The sequence below is a fragment of the Hemitrygon akajei genome, chromosome 10, assembly GCF_048418815.1.
Source record: "Hemitrygon akajei chromosome 10, sHemAka1.3, whole genome shotgun sequence".
Classification (NCBI taxonomy): domain Eukaryota; kingdom Metazoa; phylum Chordata; class Chondrichthyes; order Myliobatiformes; family Dasyatidae; genus Hemitrygon; species Hemitrygon akajei.
In genome coordinates this window covers 52,411,069-52,431,566 of record NC_133133.1, presented here as the reverse complement: position 1 = coordinate 52,431,566, position 20,498 = coordinate 52,411,069, and the positions used below count along the sequence as shown (strand labels likewise).

At 38.1% G+C, this 20,498-nt stretch overlaps 1 protein-coding gene across 1 annotated transcript in view; it reads left to right on the top strand.

Annotated features, from left to right (window-relative positions):
* LOC140734394 (uncharacterized) overlaps positions 1-19,886 on the top strand; it is a 35,887-nt gene extending 16,001 nt beyond the window's left edge. The window contains exons 5-8 of the mRNA XM_073058281.1: positions 3,350-3,475; positions 6,608-6,853; positions 10,099-10,224; positions 16,838-19,886. Of these exons, the coding sequence (XP_072914382.1) occupies positions 3,350-3,475; positions 6,608-6,853; positions 10,099-10,224; positions 16,838-17,092 (753 nt within the window). The 3' untranslated portion in view covers positions 17,093-19,886. The remainder of the gene's footprint in view (positions 1-3,349; positions 3,476-6,607; positions 6,854-10,098; positions 10,225-16,837) is intronic.
* The last annotated feature ends 612 nt before the right edge of the window (positions 19,887-20,498 follow it).

Sequence of the window (20,498 nt, the reverse complement as noted above, 5' to 3'; positions counted from 1 at the left end):
TCAGCTTCTTTTGGTCCTGTTTCAGATATACATTAGTGGTGGTACCTGCCTCTGTCTGTCCATGCAAATAGCTGTTGCCTGAGTAATTCTACAAACCTCTGGCAAAATAAGTCAGAGGCTCAGTTTTGGACCTTAAGCCTTTGTAACTTTATTTGGTTTGAGAACAGCATGTACGTCTTGCCAAGTTTTCAAATCTTTTTGCCAGCTTTTGTTACTTTTTTAGTTTGGCACTACTATAGTCTCACAATGTGGTCAGTGGTGGCTTTGTCACAAGGTGTCAGAATACGATCTTCCCACAATGTGACATATGAAGGATTGTCTTGTAAACATTTCCTGTTGACCTGAAATATAATGGGACCCTGTAGACTGAAGAAATAGACCAGAGTTGGCCAGATATAGTGCAAAGATACTAAATAAACCTGAATGTAGAATGCAGTACAAGTAGAATCATATTCATTGATCTTGAAAACTTATCAAAGTGCTACAAGAATCCATTGGAAATCCTTAACTATATTGCACTTAAAGCTAGAGTCAGCATTCTGTAATATTTTGTATATCTTCACAGGAAAAACAATCCATTCCCTGATAGTAGTCTCTAATAACTATACAGGATGTTAAACAGTTTGTAACTAGAGCCTAAGTCCAGTGTTGCACGAATTGAAGAGTTGGGATTTGTAAGTTGCAAAATAAGTCCAGCTAGTTGATTGCTCAGTCTTTTGGTAATCATGTATTGTAATGCAGTATGCTTATCTGGAAGGCCTTTTTTAACCTTCCAACATTATATTAACAAGTTAAATTTTTTTTCAAAGTGTAACATGAAGTTTATATGTTCAGAAAAAAATATCATTAGATTTGTTAATATGTTAAACCTTGGATTTACTATGTAACCTCTTGGTAGATGAGAAAAGTTTCATGCTCCAAGTTCAGAGACAATAAAGGTGGTAATTGCAGACATACAGGAATTATCAGTTCTAAAGTATCTCTTTGCATAAAGTCTTTGCATACAGATTGTTTATCCCAAATGTATGCTGGTGAAGGTCATGCTGCTTTGTCTGTCAAGAATGCCAAAAATAATTGCAATATTGTGATAAATGGATTTAATACAGAACTGTCTTTGCTGCCAGACTTGTAACACAGATGTATTGTTATGCGACAGTTTGCTTCGCTGTTCCAAGCAGAACACTTGTGATGGAATAGCAATTGAGAAGGAGATGTGACTAAAGTATTTTCTTTCTGATTCAAACTGTTCAGTGCAATCCACACTGTAGCTTTATGATCTTTCAACATACCAGTCCAAACTCAAGGATAATATTACTGCCTCCAGTACCGGAGCTATTTGGTTCTAGAAAATTCTACAAACACTCAGTAGATGAGAAAGGAAAATGGTTGACGTATTGGGTCTGGGATCCTTAGAACTATGAAAAAGAGAAATAGGTAGGTTTAGAACAATACGCACAAAATGTTTCACAGGTGAAATATTGCCTCACCTGGAAGGACTGTCTGGGATTCTGAGTGGAGGTATATGGGGATTTGTAACACTTCTTCAACTTGTAGGAATAAGAGCTCAGATGGAAATTAGTGGGGAGGGATGAATGGACTAAGGAATCATGGAGGAGCAATCCTTCAGGAAGCAGAGAACAACGTGGGGAAGTAAATATGTTTGCTGGTAGAAAGGTTCAGTTGGTTTTGGTAGCAGAGAGGCAAAGGTTGAACAGAGGGAATATTTCTGATTGAGTGAGACGAGACAGCCTAATATGGCAGTAATGGAACAGTTATGATTGGATTAGGCTTCTTGTCTGCGTACTGTGTTGCCAATGGCAAGCCCTGCGGCTCATGAGTTCCAGCTCCATTCCACATTATCTGTGTTTTCACTGTAGAAATGAGGAAGTGCGGTACTGCCAGTTTTCAGATAAAATGCTGGAATGAGGTCATTATTCACACAGCTGCATGCAAATGAGCATGAATCTCCCATGCTAAAGGAAGCTAGGAAAATTCCCAAGTTTCCAAATCACCAACACCATTGACATAATTTGTAACGATTTCTTAATATAGTCACAGATTTATTGTAGGATCACGTGACAGATAATTTGTTAAATTTTGCTGTATTCAAATTATCTGTCATGCATCCAATATATCTGTGACTATACTTCATAAATATGTTGCCTCAAAGCATTTAAGACATCTTGAAGACAAGTAACTATCCTCACCCAGAACGTACATAATCAACAACCAGGATATTTGGAGAGAAATTTAAAATCAAAGTACAAGTTAAAGCAAAAACAATCAGATCACCTTTTATACTTTTATTTGTTAATAATTTCATTACATATTTATCAATATTAGTTTACTTCAGGTGTTTTAAACACAGATTTTAAAAAAATGGAAAATCTAGCTAATCAATAAGTCAGCTTTCCATCAATGGAGCAGTTAGCTACCATGGGGAAGGCTGATAATTGAAAATCAGTGACCCTCAGATATTTGCAAATATTACTCCTTTAAATAAAAATCTTTGATGTTTCAATTATCTGGCAACTTCCTCATTCCTTTCTAGTGCTGACAGTGTTCCTCCAAGAGCAAATATTTGTATTGGCTAAAAAATATGAATAGAAATTTGAGTTTGTGCCCTATAAAAGCTGTTCCATCCCAGTGCAAAGCTCAGTTGAAAAAGAAAATGATATTATATCAGGGGTTTCCTGTACATTGTGAAAGGGAGTTAAAATACTTGCATTAGAATGTTAAGTTCAAGTCTGCCACCGAGGTGGGTGTGGCCATTCCAGCCAAGCTCCGTCTCAATTTTTCCGTGTGGCATGAATCACAATCCATTGGAAAGCCAGTCCTGCCATTTCCACTGCCAGATTTTCCAGAAGTCTGAACAAAATCCACAAATATAAAAGTTTAGTTTGGATTCGACTGGGCGAGTATGCTTTGAACACACCACGCTAGACAGTGCACCATACTGAACGATCTGCCTCAGGAACATATTTCAAAATAAAGCACACCACTTTACCTAGTTTATATTAAAAAATGATTGTTCCAAAAACATCTAAAGTCTTTGCTTACTAACACACCAGCCTCTTTCCCTTTAGCTTGTACATTTACATTTACACATCTGTATTACAAATCAATCTTTGCATTCCTCAGTCATTCCATGTTATTATATGATACTACTTCCTTCTCTAATACTATGTAATGTTCTCAATCCATGATGACCACATTAATTCTGCTTTTCTTTAAGTGCTGTCACTCATCTCATCCTCTTGTGAATGTCCAGATACAAAACCTTTGGTTTGTCAGTTTATGCTAAGTACTCATCTTTAATCAGAGATCATTTTGTTTATTTCAAAATTAGTGCAAAAGGGAGTATTACGAGCAATCCTTTATGCAAGAAATGAAAAGGAATCAACAGCTCCAGGAATATGTGAAACAGCTAGAAAATAAATTGCACACCATAGCAGGAGGAAACCAACCACCACTGGTGAGTATTTAAAATGCACGTTGCTGGAATTGTGTGTTGGGCAAAATTTAACACCATCAAAGTTAATAACTGGTAAATTTAGCATCAAGTCAAAGTCAGAGACTTTTTTATATTTCAAAGGATTGCAGCTCTCAAAGTATTTTATTCAACCCCATTTTAAATGTTCTTAATATCTTGAACTATGAATTATTCCTTATTCAAAAGATTTGATAGAAAATGACATCCTGTGAATTTCTATATTTAAGAAATGTAATAGGATTTATTGCAGCAATATATTGGGTGTAGTGAAAATTCCAATGTTTTCAAGCAGCTATTTACAATCAGAAGTAACTATAAAAATGCCAAACATACTTTATATCATGATTGGAAAATGCAAACACGAGGAAATCTGCAGATGATGGAAATTCAAGCAACACACACAAACTACTGGTGAAATGCAGCAGGCCAGGCAGTATCTATAGGAAGAAGTACAGTCGATGTTTTGGGCCGAGACACTCCGTCAGGACTAACTGAAAGATGAGATAGTAAGAGATTTGAAAGTGGGAGGGCAGCATTTTGTGTGTATATCATGATTGGACTTGCTTTTGTGAAAATATGGAGTTGTATTTCAGTAGATTCTGTTTTGTGAGCTGACTGACCTGTTTCAGCATAACAATATACAACCACCAGTCTTCATGCCTTAAGTGTCAATGGCAAAACATGTACAAAAGATCGAGGCCATTGTCTCTGATTTTCCACAGATGCTGCCTGGCCTGTTAAGTATTGTCAGCATTTTCTAATATCATTTATTTCATTTGAAATTTTCAGCATTTTGGTGGGGTTTTTTTGCTCTTGCACACCCCTTTGTGCAAGATAGATGAATCATTCTGTTTTTTCTTTCCTTCGTTTTAAATATTTTTATTAATTTTCAAATACGTAGGCATAATAACAATAGTAATACAGAGAGACTGGGAATACATTGTTGGTAAACAGTATATATGAATATAAGATATAGATAACACAAATGTACTAAGCCTCCCAAACTCTTGATGTAATTAAACATGATAGAAAAAATATCAAAAAAAACAGATTAGAAATCAAAATAAAATTAAACTAAACTAAACAAACTAAACTAAACAAAGCTGGGCTATTATATTATATCAGAAACAATCAATAATGTCAATAACACCGCTCCTCTGTCCAAATATTTAGGGATAATAAAAGGGATTGGAAAAGGTCAAGTTACATCATATGGAAGTGTTGAATAAATGGTCTCCAAGTTTCTTCAAATTTAACCAAAGGGTCAAAAGTGACACTTCTGACTTTTTCTAAATTTAAACAAGATATAGTTTGGGAAAACTATTGGAATGTAGTAGGAGGATTAATCTCTTTCCAATTCAATAAAACATATCATTTTTTTTTGTGTGTGTATAGAAGTACACATCAATATTTTGTGAATTTCCAAGCTTTTATGATGTTAAATTTAATGCAAGTAATTTTCAAATGTTCTTAATCCTCTGAATTATTATTTAATGAAACTTTGACATGGTTGTTAAGGAATATTGCTTGTAACAAATTGTATTGATTTAACACTTTTAACATTGTAAAATAGCCCAAAAGCTTTGGAGCATCTTTAGTAATCAACAATCTGACAGTAGGTCATAAAAAAAATCAAAGAGATTTTAAAGTGCACCTTGAAGGAGGAAAGAGAGATGTAGAGATTCCGAGATGTTTGACATATGAAGCTAATTGATGTGAAAATGCTGGAAAATTACACCTCAATTTGTGTCAGTTCTTTTTTTCTACAGTATTATGGAGGAATTCCAGGAAAGGGCTGGGACTTTAGCATTGCCTTTAGCATTGCTCACTCTGTAAGCTGGCACAGCTCATTATCACAGCTGTGTTGCATTTAAATCCAGTGGTAGCATTGAATTTGCTGAATTATCAGCAACTGGCTCTGAACATTTCAGATGGTGCTTGAGGGTCTAGAATTATTATACAGACAATCTTCTAATTGCCTGAAGGTGGGACTTGCTCCAGGGATTTAATTAAGCTTTTAAACTATAATTAACAAACAGAATACATGCTTTGAATGCTAAGCACGTTTTTATTTTCACTGGAGTGATATTATTGTCTATTAATATTTATTAAGCCCTGTTGTAAGCTTGAATTATAATCATTAAATGTAGCTGAAAGCTAGCAATGTTTAGGAGTCAAGCAACCATTAAAGAGGTCCAGTCTGCATAGTTTTATTTCAGAATAAACTGATCAATGGGCATTCCATTCATGCAGAATGTTACCTAACATCATCTTATCAGGATGGGGCCATTGTCCCTTACTGTGACCCTTTTCATTAACACACTGTTCGGTGACGCATGCAAAACTCAGCGGGTCAGGCAGCGCCTTCGGAAAAGAGTAAACAGTCAACATTTCAGGCTAAAGCGCTTCTTTGGAACTGGAAAGGAAGGGGTGAAGTCCGTGTGAGAAGTTGGGGGAGAGGAAGCAGAATACAAGGTGGCAGGTGATAGGTGAAACAAGGAGAAGGGGAGGGGTGAAGTAAAGAGCTGGGAAGTCAATTGATGAAAGAGATACAGTGCTGGAGAAAGGGGAATCTGATGAAAGAGGCAGAAAACCATGGAAAAAAGGAAAGGGGGAGGAGCACCAATGGGAGCTGATGAACAAGTAAGGAGATAAGGTGAAAGAGGGAAACAACTTCCCAGCTCTTTACTTTACCCCTCCCCCTCTCTTGGTTTCACCAATCATATGCCACCTTGTACTTCTTCATTCTCTGACTTTTCCCCTTCCTTTCCAGTCCTAAAAGGGGGTCTCAGTCCAAAACCTCGAACGTTTCCTCTTTTCCATAGAGGCTACCTGACTTGCTGAGTTCCTCCAGCATTTTGTGTGTGTTGCTTTGGATTTCCAGCACCCGCAAATTTTTTTCCGCCTTTGTGATACACTGCGCAGTTATTTCTAGAATGCGAGTCAAATGCCTTTGATTATGCTCACTGCAGCATTTCAAGCTACTCTTAAGACAGATTTGTAATCAGAGGATCAAGGAAAATATTCTTGCTTGTGACATTTGAAATGAGTATTATGAAGAAGAGGCAAATATGGGCATTGTTTTGCACTGATTGATGTTGCATGATTGTTTAGAAAGATGAGCCATGGAGACCAACTCTAAGTGATAAAATAGCCGACAATATTGTTCAAAAACCAGAAGTGAATCAAAAACAAGCAGTGCCCTCATCAGCAAACCACGCACAGATCTTGGCAAAGTCAAGGGAGCCAGGTCATTGCAGAATGACAAAGCCAGAAGAAAGCCAACTCAGATCTCCATATGGGATCTCCCAGAAGGACTGTACGGAGCTTCTCGATCAAATGGCTGCCCTTATGTGTCAGGTAGGGGCAATTCTTCTTCTCCATGGGTTTGTTGACTTAGCTCAGTTTGGAATGGTGCTTCACTTATTCACAACTGAATAAAAATCACAATATGTTAAATACATTAAGATACAATGTGGAAGAGTATTGATTTGGGGAGCAAGCAACTAAAGACCAATATAAGAGTGAAAGAATCTGGCTCTTTTATTATCCGAATTTTGCTACCTCTTGCCTTTCATTATCTGAAAGCTTAAACAATGGTGTTGATCCTGCAAAAAAGGAAACTAATGTGCAGATGTCTCTGCCTGGTACTAACACACTCTTTATTTTCTTTGAATAGTCATGTAAAGGCAAATAGCTCTGTGCAGAAGCAGCTTGATAGATTTTGTGTTCCGTTAGACAAGTGTGAACTGTTGAATGTTTTTGGAAAAGAGATACTCCATATCCAAAAATAAGCCTACATTTGTGCTAGAAAGTTTGTGAACCCTGTAGAATTTTCCCTATTTCTGCATGAATATCAGTTCTTCACTTAAGTCCTAAAACTAGATAAAGAGAACCCAATTAAATAAATAACACAAAAACATTATACTTGTTCATTTTTTTATAGAGAAAAATAATCCAATATCACATGTATTTGTTGGAAAAAGTATGTGAACCTTTGCTTTCAGTAACTAGTGTGAAGACCCCCCCCCCCCCCACCACCACCACTGTTGTACAGCAATAACATCAACCAAATGTTTCTGGTAAGTAATGATCAGTCCTCCATATTGGCTTAGAGGAATTTTAGACCATTCCTCCATACAAAACTGCTTCAACTCTGAGATGTTAGTGGGCTTCCTTGCATGAACTGCTTGCTTCAGGTCCTTCCACAACACTTCTAGAGGATTAATTTGACCTGGCCATTCCAAAACACAGATTTTCTTCTTTTAAAACCATTCTGTTGTTGATTTACCCTTGTCTTTCGGATCATTGTCTTGTTGCATTATCCAGCTTCAATTATTCTTGAGATGATGGACTGCTATCCTGACTTTCTCCTATAAAATGTCTTGATACGATTTTGAATTAATTGTTCCCTCAATAATTGCAAGCTGTTCAAGCCCAGAGTTAGCAAAGCAGCCCCAAGCCATGATGGTCCTTCCACCATGCTTCACAGCTGGGATGAGATTTTGGTGTTGGTGTACAGAGCCCCTTTTCCTCTAAACATGGCAATGTACATTTCTGCCAAAAACTTGAACTTGTGTCTCATCTATCCACAGGATATTGTCCCAGAAGCATTGTAGAATATCCAGGTGGTCTTTTGCTAACTTGAAACATGTAGCAAAATTTATTTTGGGGGCAGTGGTTTCCTCTGTGATGTCCTTCCATGAACACCATGCTTGTTCAATGCTTTTTTTAAATATTGGATACATGAACAGAGACTTTAGCAGTTCCAGAGATCTCTGCTGTTACCCTTAGGTTCTTTTTCACCGCCGTCAGCATTGCACATTATGCTCTTGGTGTGATCTTTGCAGGATGCCCACTCCCTGGGAGAGTAGCAACAGTACCGAGTTCCCTCCATTCAGAAATTATTTCTCTTACTGCGGTCTGATGAATACTCAGGTCGTGAGAAATGTTTTTGTAGCCTTTTCCCACTTTGTGCATCTCCTCGAAGGTCCTCTGAAAGTTGTTTTAATCGAGGCATGGTGCACATAACCAGATCTTTCTTGAGAAGAGGAGGCTCTGTTAGTAACCTGACTTTGTGTTTGTTTTTATATAGGGCAGGGCATCTCCACAACCCACACCTCCAATCTTATCTCATTGATTGGTACACCTGACTCCAAATAGCTTTTGTAGAAGGCATTACCCCAGAGGTTCACATACTTTTTCCAATAAATACGTGTAATATTGGATCATTTCTCTCTCTCTCTCTTTTTGTTATTTATTTAATTAAATAAATAATACAAAAGTATATATATAATATATACGCACAGAAACAAGTATAATGTTTTCTATGTTATTTATTTAATTGAATTCTCTTTAACTAGTTTTAGGACTTGCATGAAGATCTGATCACATTTTAGGTCATATTTATGCAGAAATAGAGAAAATTCTGCAGGATTAACAAACTTTCTAGCACCACTGTATGTCTGTGTGAGAACGACCAGGGTTTTTTCAGATAAAAAGCAGTGGTTCCAAACAGTGGTGCATCTGAGACACAGTGCAATTGTTGCTAAATATAGGACCGAAACTCATTGAATATCATGAAGTGCTCTGACTGTCAAAATTGTGTGCCTTGGAGAGTCAGCTCTTGGAACTTGAGCCTGGTTAGATCTGAAGCGAAGAATCCCAGATGTTATGAATTTCCAATAGCTTTGTGGAAGAAACTCATAGAAATGTTTTTTTTATTTCATTGAATTGTCGTGAATAAAATTAAGTTTTAAAATTGTTTAAAAATTGTTTTAGAACATCAGACAAATTCAGCAACATTTGAAGTCCTTGCAGCCAACAAAGCTGGAAGTGGGCATTGTGACATTACAAAGCTGTTAAAGAGTTTTCATTGGTGAGCCACACAAGTGTGTCATTGAAGCCCTTAACATCCAGACCAGGTATATTAATTTGTCAGGTGACCTGAAGCTGTGATTGCAGGAGGTAGGCCCACATCATCAAGATCTAAAGCAATTCAACAAGGATAGAAATTGTGATGTGCTTGTATCTCCAGTCTACTATGGCTGAATGGTGAGGTCCTGGGTATCTCTGGGGAGCCTCAGACCTCATTATCCTTAAGGCAACGAAGTGGGCAGAAATGCTACCAATTGCCCTTCTAATACCAAGGACCTAGCATTGGGAAATTGTGGGCAGGTTGAACAGAGAGGATCAAAACTGGTGATATGAGACTGTGGATGCAAAGTCTAGAGCAGAATAACAAACAATAGATGCAGAGTCTGAACCTAGAACGTGTGTCCAGTTATTTTCGCAGATCCAGCCTGTTGTAGAGTTTCTTTGGTAGTTATCTTATGGATGAAAATATTGTTCATTAAAGTTATGAATTTTTCAGAAATGGTTTTTGTTCACCTGTCATCCCAAGATTTGGTCTGAGTGAAACTGATGTTGCTACTGGCTTCTGGAGGTTGATTCCATCAAACAGATAAACCTTTTTAAAAAGGACAATTCCCTCTTTCAATTCTGGAGGGTCAATTTTCTATAATTTTGTGACTTTTTGTAATAACAATGACAAAAATGATTAAAGTTTGATCCAAAATTGAATTCCATTATTTATTGAAATATAGACAAAGCTGTTTGAATCAGATTATAAGACGGAGCGCAAAGACCGACAACGCACTCAAGCTGAAAATGAAAGACTAAAGAAAGCAACAGAAGATATGTGTCTGCAGATGAATCTTCTTCAAGAACAGGTATGTTGCACTTATTCCAGTTTCCTCCTCCACACAACCCCCCACCCAAACCACTTTCCGCCGTGCAGACCTTTCATGACTTCTGCCCTCTGGGTTTGGTGCATCATGAGTAAGTTTAGAAAATTACAAGAAGGTGTTTGACATAGAGAGGAACAATTTCTGCTTGCACAGTTTCTGTCTGGTTGAGCTTGGGTTTTGCAAAGATATCCTAAATCAGCATAAAGTCCTTTCCTCTATAAAATTGTTGCCATATTACTTTTTGACCTGATACCCTGGGCAGTAACTTGGCATGCTGTTCTGAAAGCTACAGGGCATTTTGGGAGAGGAAATGGACACTGCAATGCCCTCTTTAATCCTCAGTGTTTACTTCAGGCTACAGAATGCGTCCCCTTGTAGAGGGAAAAAAGGTGAGAGTGCTTTAGACAGTGAAAATTGAACAAATAGGATAGATTTTAAAAGGCTAAGGTGAAGAAGTTTGGAATCACAGTGGAAGTATCTCTTCATTTTTTATATTTTCTTTTTCTCTGGAAACTTTAATATAACGTGTTTCTCAAACTTGTTTCACGGTAATTGATTGAAAACAATTGTAATTCTAAGCCTGGATGTTTGTTTTTTCCAGGAAGTTATTTCAAACTAATAAAAAAACACTTTTGTTATTTAAGCTGTTGCTGTGAAAGCTTTTATGGCCTGTTCACTGCTCAGCCAATGCATCAGGCAATGTACTGATTTTGTATTTAGTTTATGTTCTAAGTGGCATGAGCAGCCCTTTCCACATGCGGCTCATGATAACTTGGGAGGGAGTGGGTGTGGTTCCAAAGTCCAATATAGACACAATTTTAAAATTATTAGCTGCCTCACTTTTGGGCTACTGGGAGCAATGAAAACAAAGATTTAATTTTTCAATTGTAGTGCTGCCTGTGAGATTGCGCCTCAGGCAAATGAGAATTAGCTTCCCATTTCACACTTTGAATTAAATGGAGACTACTGGAAATGGCTGGAGACTAAGTTTTGCTTTCTCTGCCACTCAGAAATAGGTTGAGCTCTTCTGTTACATTAGAGGCATTGTGTTGGTGCGAGACATTTAACTGAGCAGGTATAACTGGGTGGCTTCAATCTCTACTATAATCAGTAAAACCAGATTGTCTTCATTACATCAACAAAGGCAAACTGACATTCAAGTACAGTCAGTTTGTGTACCAGTCCAGCCCTTTGTTCTGTGCTATAATCAGACCACAGAACAGAAAGTAAGAGAGGATGCACGTTTATTTTTAGTAGTTATGTACTTCCTGATATGCAAAAATTCATAGGTCATGACTTTAACGTCAAGGTTGGACTATGAGATGTATTGTCATGTGTTGATGGTTGCTGCTTTTTTAACTTTACAGTAAGTATGGACCTTATTAATTACTACCACTACAGCAGAGGCAAACCTTGCAACATTTCCTGGATGTGACCAAATTCCCGCAATCGTATGTTGGTGAAATGGAGGGAAACTGGGGTCGAGGGGGAGAAGCCTTCAATGAGGAATTGTTACTCTGAGTGGGACAAAAAAAAATCTTGCTTTCCCCAATGATTTTAGTGATATTCAATTTTACCTCTTAGAACCATGGATGGTATCAGTTTACAGTTCCCCATTTAAAGATGTGTACTGCTTAAGGTAACACATTGAAAGAACTCATGGATCTGATTTATCTCTGATTTAGTTCAGAGATATTACAAGACTAGCTTTTCCCTTATTCAGAAAAGTAGTTAAATTCCACTGGGCTTCCATGAGTCACAAAACTGATGCTGAAACCATTGTTCTACCTTGAAAGGTATCAATTTTTTAAAATCATCAACAAACATTCACATGCATTCATTATAAATGAAGGGATAGATTTTATGTTCTCTGGCTTCCTCTAAATATAATTCAAGTTTCAGTCACTTGAGCTTTACAGGAATCTCTCACTGCTCTTAATGGTGTTGTTGTGCAATCAAATGCCTACAAGAAAAATTGTAGAATCATCACAGCACAGAACATCAGTCTAATCCAGCATTTTCATATAAACAATCTGATCAGACCCAATTCCCTACTCTTTCCCCAGAGTCTGTCCCTTTCAAATAGTTATCCACCTTATATTTACCAGATCCAGTTCCAATGTCTCTTGACTCCGAGCCCACCTCACTGCACCATCTTTTCAACAACATATGAGCATGCACTATCCTCTATTTCTGATGTCAAGAGTGCTCGGCTATAGGAGCAAACTGAAAGGCCACACAGATTTGGCGAGTTGGTGTTAGAAATAATGGGTGACTTATTTAAAAAAAAAACTGGTGCTCACCAGGAGACATAGAAACATAGAATACCTACAGCACAATACAGGCCCTTTAGCCCACAGAGCTGTGCCGAGCATATCTTTACCTTAGAAATTACCTAGGGTTACCCATAGCCGTCTGTTTTTCTGAGCTCCATGTACCTGTCCAGGAGTTTCATAAAAGACCCTATCGTATCCATCTCCACCACCGTTGCCGGCAGCCCATTCCATGCACTCACCACTCTCTACGTTTTTTAAAAAAAACTTACCCCTGACATTTCCTCTGTACCTACTTCCAAGCACTTTAAAACTGTGCCCTCTTGTGCTAGCCATTTCAGCCCTGGGAAAAGCCTTTCATCATCTTATACACCTCTATCAGGTCACCTCCGTCACTCCAAGGAGAAAAGGCTGAGTTTGCTCAACCTATTCTCATAAGGCATGCTCCCCAATCCAGGCAACATACTTGTAAATCTCCTCTGCACCCTTTCTATGGTTTTAACATCCTTCACATAGTGAGGCAATGAGTACTGAGCACAGTGCTGCAAGTGGGGTCTGACCAGGGTTCTATACAGCTACAACATTATCTCTCGGCTGTTAAACACAATCCCACAATTGATGAAGGTCAATGCACCATATGCTTTTTTTAACCACAGAGTCAACCTGCACAGCAGCTTTGAGTGTCCTATGGACTCAGACCCCAAGATCCCTCTGATGCTCCACACTGCCAAGAGTCTTACCATTAATACTATATTCTGCCATCATATTTGACCTACCAAAATGAACCATCTCACACTTCTCACCATCTCACAGATGAAGGGTCTCGGCCCGAAACGTCGACAGTGCTTCTCCCTATAGATGCTGCCTAGCCTGCTGTGTTCTACCAGCATTTTGTGTGTGTTGTCATTTCACACTTATCTGGGTTGAACTCCATCTGCCATTTCTCAGCCCAGTTTTACATCCTGTCAATGTCCCACTGTAACCTCTGACAGCCCTCCACACTATCCACAACACCTCCAACCTTTGTGTCATCAGCAAACTTACTAACTCATCCCTTCACTTCTTCATCCAGGTCACTTATAAAAATCACAAAGAGCAGGGGTCCCAGAACAGATCACTGAGGCACACCATTGGTGGCCAGCCTCCATAGAGTATGACCCGTCTGAAACCACTCTTTGCCTTCTGTGTGCAAGCCAGTTCTGGATCCACAAAGCAATGTCCCCTTGGATCCCATGCCTCCTTACTTTCTCAATAAGCCTTGCATGGGGTACCTTATCAAATGCCTTGCTGAAATCCATGTACACTACAATCAAAGCTGATCTGTAAGTGTGAATTTGGTAGAGATTTTACATTCTCAGGTGACGAGATTGTGAGTAAAATTATATTTTGAATACAGTAAGACTTAATTAAATAACAGACTAGGTTCTGATTTATAGAATAAAATGATTATCCACAGGTCTAACAGTAAATCCAGTTTTCTATTACAACAATAGGTGCACACAATAATATAATTAATGAGTTTCCTGCAATTTGTCACTGCTGCTTCCACATCTCTGCTTCTAGTCTTTGTCTGCAGTTCCCACATTAACACATTCCACGTCCCTGTTTACTAACTGTTACCCCTCACAGTTCTTTCCACTACAACACTGGCACTGAGAGTAATCCAGTGATTACAATGTATCTGAGGGCCTTATTTCTGTTTCAGTATAATCTGTCCTTTAGCTTCATCCCTTACTCCCATCTCATTTCCACGTGTTTAGCATCAACATGGATACAAGCCTCGGACTGTTAGCTCTTCAAATGCCTCACAATTTTCTGTATCCTTCTTCATGGGAACATGTTTATTATCCCAGAACTGCCTGACTGCCACAATAGCAAATATTTTCCCCTTTTATAACTGCTTTCCTGAACTTCCTTCTCTCACTCTGTACTACCAACACATAGACTTGGATCTTACTGTGCTTCCCAAAGGCACCACCTTCCTCAAATATATTCAGAACAGTTTAAAATATGGACAGAGATAAGAACATAGACCATAAGATCATATGACATAGGAGCAGATTTTGGCCATTTGGCCCATCAAGTCTGCACTGCCATTCAATCATGGCTGATGCTTTTTCTCCCCTCCTCAACCCCAATTCCACAGCTTTCTCTCCATAATCTTTGATACCGTGTCCAATCAAGAACATATCAATCTCTGCCTTAAATACACACAATGACCTAGCCTCCACAGCTGCCTGTGGTGACAAATTCACCACCCTCTGGCTAAAGAAATTTCACCGCATCTCTGTTTTAAATGGACGCCCTTCTATCCTGAGGCACTGCCCTCTTGTCCTAGACTCCCCCACCATGGGAAACATCCTTTCCACATCTACTCTGTCTATGCCTTTCAACATTCAAAAGGTTTCAATGAGATCCTCTCCCCACCCACATCCTTCTAAATTCCAGTGAGTACAGATCCAGAGCTATCAAACATTCCTTGTATAACAAGTCTTTCATTCCCAGAATCATTCTTGTGACCCGCCAGCACATCTTTTCTTAGTTGAGGAATCCAAACCATACTCAAGGTGAGGCCATACCAATGCTTTATAAAGCCTCACATTCACATCCCTGCCCTTGTATTCTAGACCTCTTGAAATGAATGCTAACATGGCATTTGCCTCCCTCACTACCGACTCAGCCTGCAAGTTAACCTTTCGGGTGTTCTGCACAAGGACTGCCAAGTCTCTTTGCATTTCACATTTATGGATTTTCTCCCCATTTAGAAAATTTTCCATACATTTATTTCTACAACCAATGCAGCACCATGCATTTTCCAACATTATATTTTATTTGCCACTTTCTTGCCCATTCTCCAATCTGTCCAAGTCCTTCTGCAGCCTACCTGTTTCCTCAACACTATCTGCCCCTCCCCCAATTTTCATATCATCTGCAAACTTGGCAGAAAAGCCATCTATTCCATCATCTAAATCATTGATATACAGCATAAAAAGAAGCGGTCCCAACACCGTCCTTTGCAGAACACCACCAATCACAGACAGCCAACCTTTTTAACCCCACTTGCTGCCTCCTACCAATCAGCCAATGCACTAACCATGTTAGTAACTTTCCTGTAACTTGGGCGATGTTTTGCATGACCTGTCCAGTCATACCTATTTGTCTATGATTCTTATTCCCGCCCTGCCCACACACTCTTAATCTGCAAAATGACACCTTGTGGTACTCCCTACGTACGAAGCTCTCACCACATAGATGCATTGGACCACGAGCAGCTGCTGCACTCCATTGGTCAATGTGCCCAGCTACTGTGCAACTCCATGAGGTGTGAAGCATCCTAGAGTCTTCACATGTGGTGAGCTTTCCTTTGTCATGGCTGAGGTGGTCTGGCATCTTTCAGTTTACCTATTTAAATAAATCTACCAAAAATAAATTGACAACCTTCCTAATCTGGGCAAAAATGCTTGTATATTATACATCAATGGACTTGCGCAACATCACTATAGATGCTCAGCCCTAAACCCTTTTCTGTTGTAGATCCATTCTCAGGCCTTCCGTCACTTCCCATCTCTCTGTGTAAAAACATTTTACTTTATGAACAAGGAAATTTCTCCCTGAGTCGCTGTCTGCCTCCATTCAGAGTGTCTTTTGATAGTTTGCCTGGAATTATGAGGGAAGTGTCAACCATGCCAACTAATTTTGATCATAATTACAACTGCACCCCACAGAATATATAGATGATGCCAACTTCCTCTGGGATAACCAAGCAATTATTTTTATCACTTTGCCTTGTGTAACAACCCTTCAGCACAATTCAGCACTGGCACGACAAGCTTTATTATTCTCATGGTTTGATGGAATTTTCCTACAAACTGTCATTTTTAATTTATAGGATAGTTTTATGTCATGCAGTAAATGAATTGAATCATGGGAGATATTCTGTAGCGATATCCAAAGAGTAGCAATAATAGTGTGTGAGTGTGGGATGGTATCAATGAGACCACAAGCCCATATCCCACATTTATCTTTATTTTTAATCACATCAGCAGCATATTTATTTGTCAATAACTACCTCCTCTGCATGATTGGAGCCTTATCTTCAGTGGGGGAAGAAAGTATAACCCTCCACGATGCACATCCTCACAGCCAAAAGTCTAGTCATCCATGTTTGCTCTGTAATGAAGGGTCTGCACCTGGATCAGATTCTGTAAGGGCACCAAATACCTCAGCAAATGTCCAAGCCTTAAGAAAGGAGTGGGCATTAAGATATAAAGGGACAGAATATTATCTGTACAGTGTAATAAAATACAAACTTTCTTTCTCAGCTCAAGATTTATGAGGATGATTTTAAAAGGGAAAGGTCTGATAAACAAGTTCTTCAGCGCCTGCTAAAGAGTAAGTCGGAAAGTAAGGAGCCAGTTCTCATCCACCGGTGCAACAACACACATCAGAAATCTGGAGAAATCAAGAGAATACAGTGCAGCAAGCACTGCATTGAGCGGCACTCGAATTGTTCAAACCATCATAAGTGTAAAGGTGCAGAAGTTCATGCATTGCCTTACTCTATAGACTACCATTAAAGCAGAGCTTTTGAAGAAGGTTGCAGTGAAAGGAGTGTTATCAGTGTCCTTGGAAACCTGCTTACGTTCATGTCCTTATTTATAAATGAAGCAAAAAAAACTATGGCCATTAAATATTCTGCACAAATTATTCTTGTGTTTGAATTTCATGCCCTTTGGATGCAGAACAACCTCTTTAGAATGAATACATTAACATGTCTGTATAAAATTCCATTATGTGTCAGATTATTAATGGGTTCATTTAATGATGTAGTTAAAATGATATACTGACGTATGTGTTAGTTTGTTAACAGTAGCTTGGTGATTAGTACCTTTTACCTATGAATTAGAAAGTAGCTGGTTCAAATCAAATGCAAGGCTGGAGCACAATTATCTAGGTCGATGCTACAATCCAATATTGATCGATCATCCAAATTACTGCTCATTCTATCTCACCACCCAGTCTGACGACAGAGGAAGATGCTGAGCAAGACAGGACTTGGCAGGAGTATATGGTCCACCTGAGCATGATGGCCAATAATATAAACTTTTCATATAATAGACATCTGTTTAAACTGCTCCTCCAAAAATGGTCATGTTTAAATTTGCACATTCCTGCATAACCACAAAGAGAAAAGGAAGATAACTATTTTTCATTTATAATGTAGCTGTTGACCTTGACACTGATTGCATAACAGTAGATGCTAACTGTATTGGTAAACTGTTCAACTTCCTTCTCACTATCTTTCTGATCACAGTATCCTTCCACAAATAAGGTTCCCAGGTGGAGCTGAGAGGTTGTGACAGTCAATGAAGCACCAGCCTCTGGTTACATGAGCATGTTTGCAGGTTATGTTACCTGCAGTTATCATAAGACATTTCTTTATTATGTGAGAAGCATATACATTCAAACTAGTTACTGATGTTTTGGATAGTCCAATCCAGTGCCTTATTCCTGACTCATCAGCCACCAATTCATTAAGTCCAAAATTAAAGAACTGTTTTTCAAGTTGATTCATTCTGTAACAGAGTTCTGGCCTGGATAAGGCTTACCCATCAAGTTAACTAAAAATGAATGGATTATTTGATAATTACTTTATTGAAGTTTGTGGAGACTTGCTGTGAGTGAATCACCTGCATTCTTTCGACCTGGGAGGCTGAAAAATTTTATAAGCTGTAAACGCATTTTTTAATTTAATCTGTAAGGAATTGCACCTTATGTTGCTAATACTGTACTTTATCTTGTTCATTCATATTTACACTTTATTTCATTTATTTACAGTATATAATTTTATATTTGGGGAGGTGTATCAAACAAAATAGGATACACCTATATTGTGTTGTTTGTAGCAAACTCTTTAACTTGGTAACCTTTTGTGCATAAGGTTATTGGCTGATAAAGCATAGAAACTTTGCTGAGAAATTAATATTGAGTGGTTTCAATAGTCACGTTCAATAACATATTATTGGATGACTAGATTATATACAGAGTAAGGTTTGTAACTTGTATCTAATATGACTCCATTAGGAGTTAATAATATTTTTCTTTCTCCCAGATAATAATTTAAGAACTTTGTTGGCTTATACTGGGATAATTGATAACAGTATGAGAGGGGAGAAAAAAGACTGAAGGACTTTAATCTGGTGTTGCATCTTTTTTTGATTAAAAAAATTATTCTAGAATCTTAATAATATCTGTAATATTCAGAATTCATTGGAATTCCAGTGATAGTTTTTAGTTAGGGGTGGGTGGGGGAACTATAAGCTTGATCTTTTATGATATGTAAATTCAGACTTTAGGATGTGATCATTGTATCACTTGTGAAGTGCAAGGCACTCCAGATAGTTATTTTAATATTTCTATGTTATGCATCTGTCACATAGAAATCTCAGAAGAAATAAAATAAGCTTACTGTGAAATCATTTTGGGATTATAAGTGGTGATTTAAGAAATATTTGCATCTGCTAAAAGGGCACTATTTGTGAAATGAGCTTAGATAAGCATATTGCTTTGCATAGAAGATTGGGGCTGGATAACTATAGGTCTGTAAATCTATGAATCTGATGCATGGAGATAAAGTAATATATATGAAGGTTCACTTGCACTGCATCCTATCACTATTCCTTTTCGGAAAGGGAGCAATGTCACTATTTGATATAATAGCAAATAAAATGCAATTTTTTAACTTTGCCAACATAAGTTACAGAATTGACACTGTTATGATCATTTAATACCAAGCGGTGACAAATATCTTTAGTTCAAAGAATTATTGCCCATCAGCTTACACATATTTTGTGCAACTTGTTTGTTGAGGTGTAACACCTGTCTGATTTCTCTTTTCCCGATTTTACAGCCCAGGCACCTAAAACATCATAAAGTATTAATGTCTGTTTGCACTGTCATCCCGTGCAGAGACAAAATCTCTTACGATAATTTTGTAACAAGTGAAATTGGTGCCTTTTTATTCAATGTGCTGGCAGAAACCTAAACATCTTTGGAAACCTTTTCCATGCCTAAGCACCCCCTGGTGGCAGGGGTTAACTACTGCTTCAGGTAGCTAAATAGACTCCATATTTGTGTTGTGTGCCAGTTGTGGGTGGAAGTGGTGCGGGAGAATTGCAGGGTACATTGATCTTTCCACCTTCTTAATGTAAAATGATGTCCTTTATATTTTGCAATGCTTGCATTCACAAGATGTATCATGTAAATATGTTCTGCTTGTTTAAAATTTCTGTTTTACTGAAGTTACCAATTAATAACTAATATATTTCATAACCTAATGTGAAATAAAAATGCCATGTGATTATAACCACATTTTAGTGACATTCTTTTTTTTTGGTTTCCTGTAATTTCCTTCCTTCCAGTTTTAGCCAGAAGCACTTTCCAATGTTGTGAGATTTCAGGAATATCTTCTTACTTCCCAATACTTAATTTAAGCAAGTTATTTTTTCCTGTGTGAGGGCAGAGTTTACAATTTGAGTCTTCTTTCCCATTGCTTCCTGATGCAGATATGTCTCACATATTCTACTGGAAGACACTGGATAGTGATGGAAGCTGGAGCTTGGGCCAGCATTGCATTTTGGCTGGTAGTAGTTAACTAGAACAGTTTTGAATCAAATTTAACATCCTTTCTGTTTTAGTACTGTATCAGCTAACAAATGAGGGACAATATAAGTGAAATTGCAGCAACACACAACATGCTGGAGAAATTCAGCAGGTCAGGCAGCATCTACGGAGAGAAATAACCAGTCAATTTTATGGGCTGAAATACTTAATCAGGAAGTGAGTCAGCATTCCATTATTGTTCAATAAATATTAACTTTTCCTTTTGCTCCCCAATTAGCCTGGTACACCTTGAGCAATTTTGCAAGGAGGAATGTGCAAATCTTACTCCATCGCATTGTGCAAAGCTGACTGAGACGTATC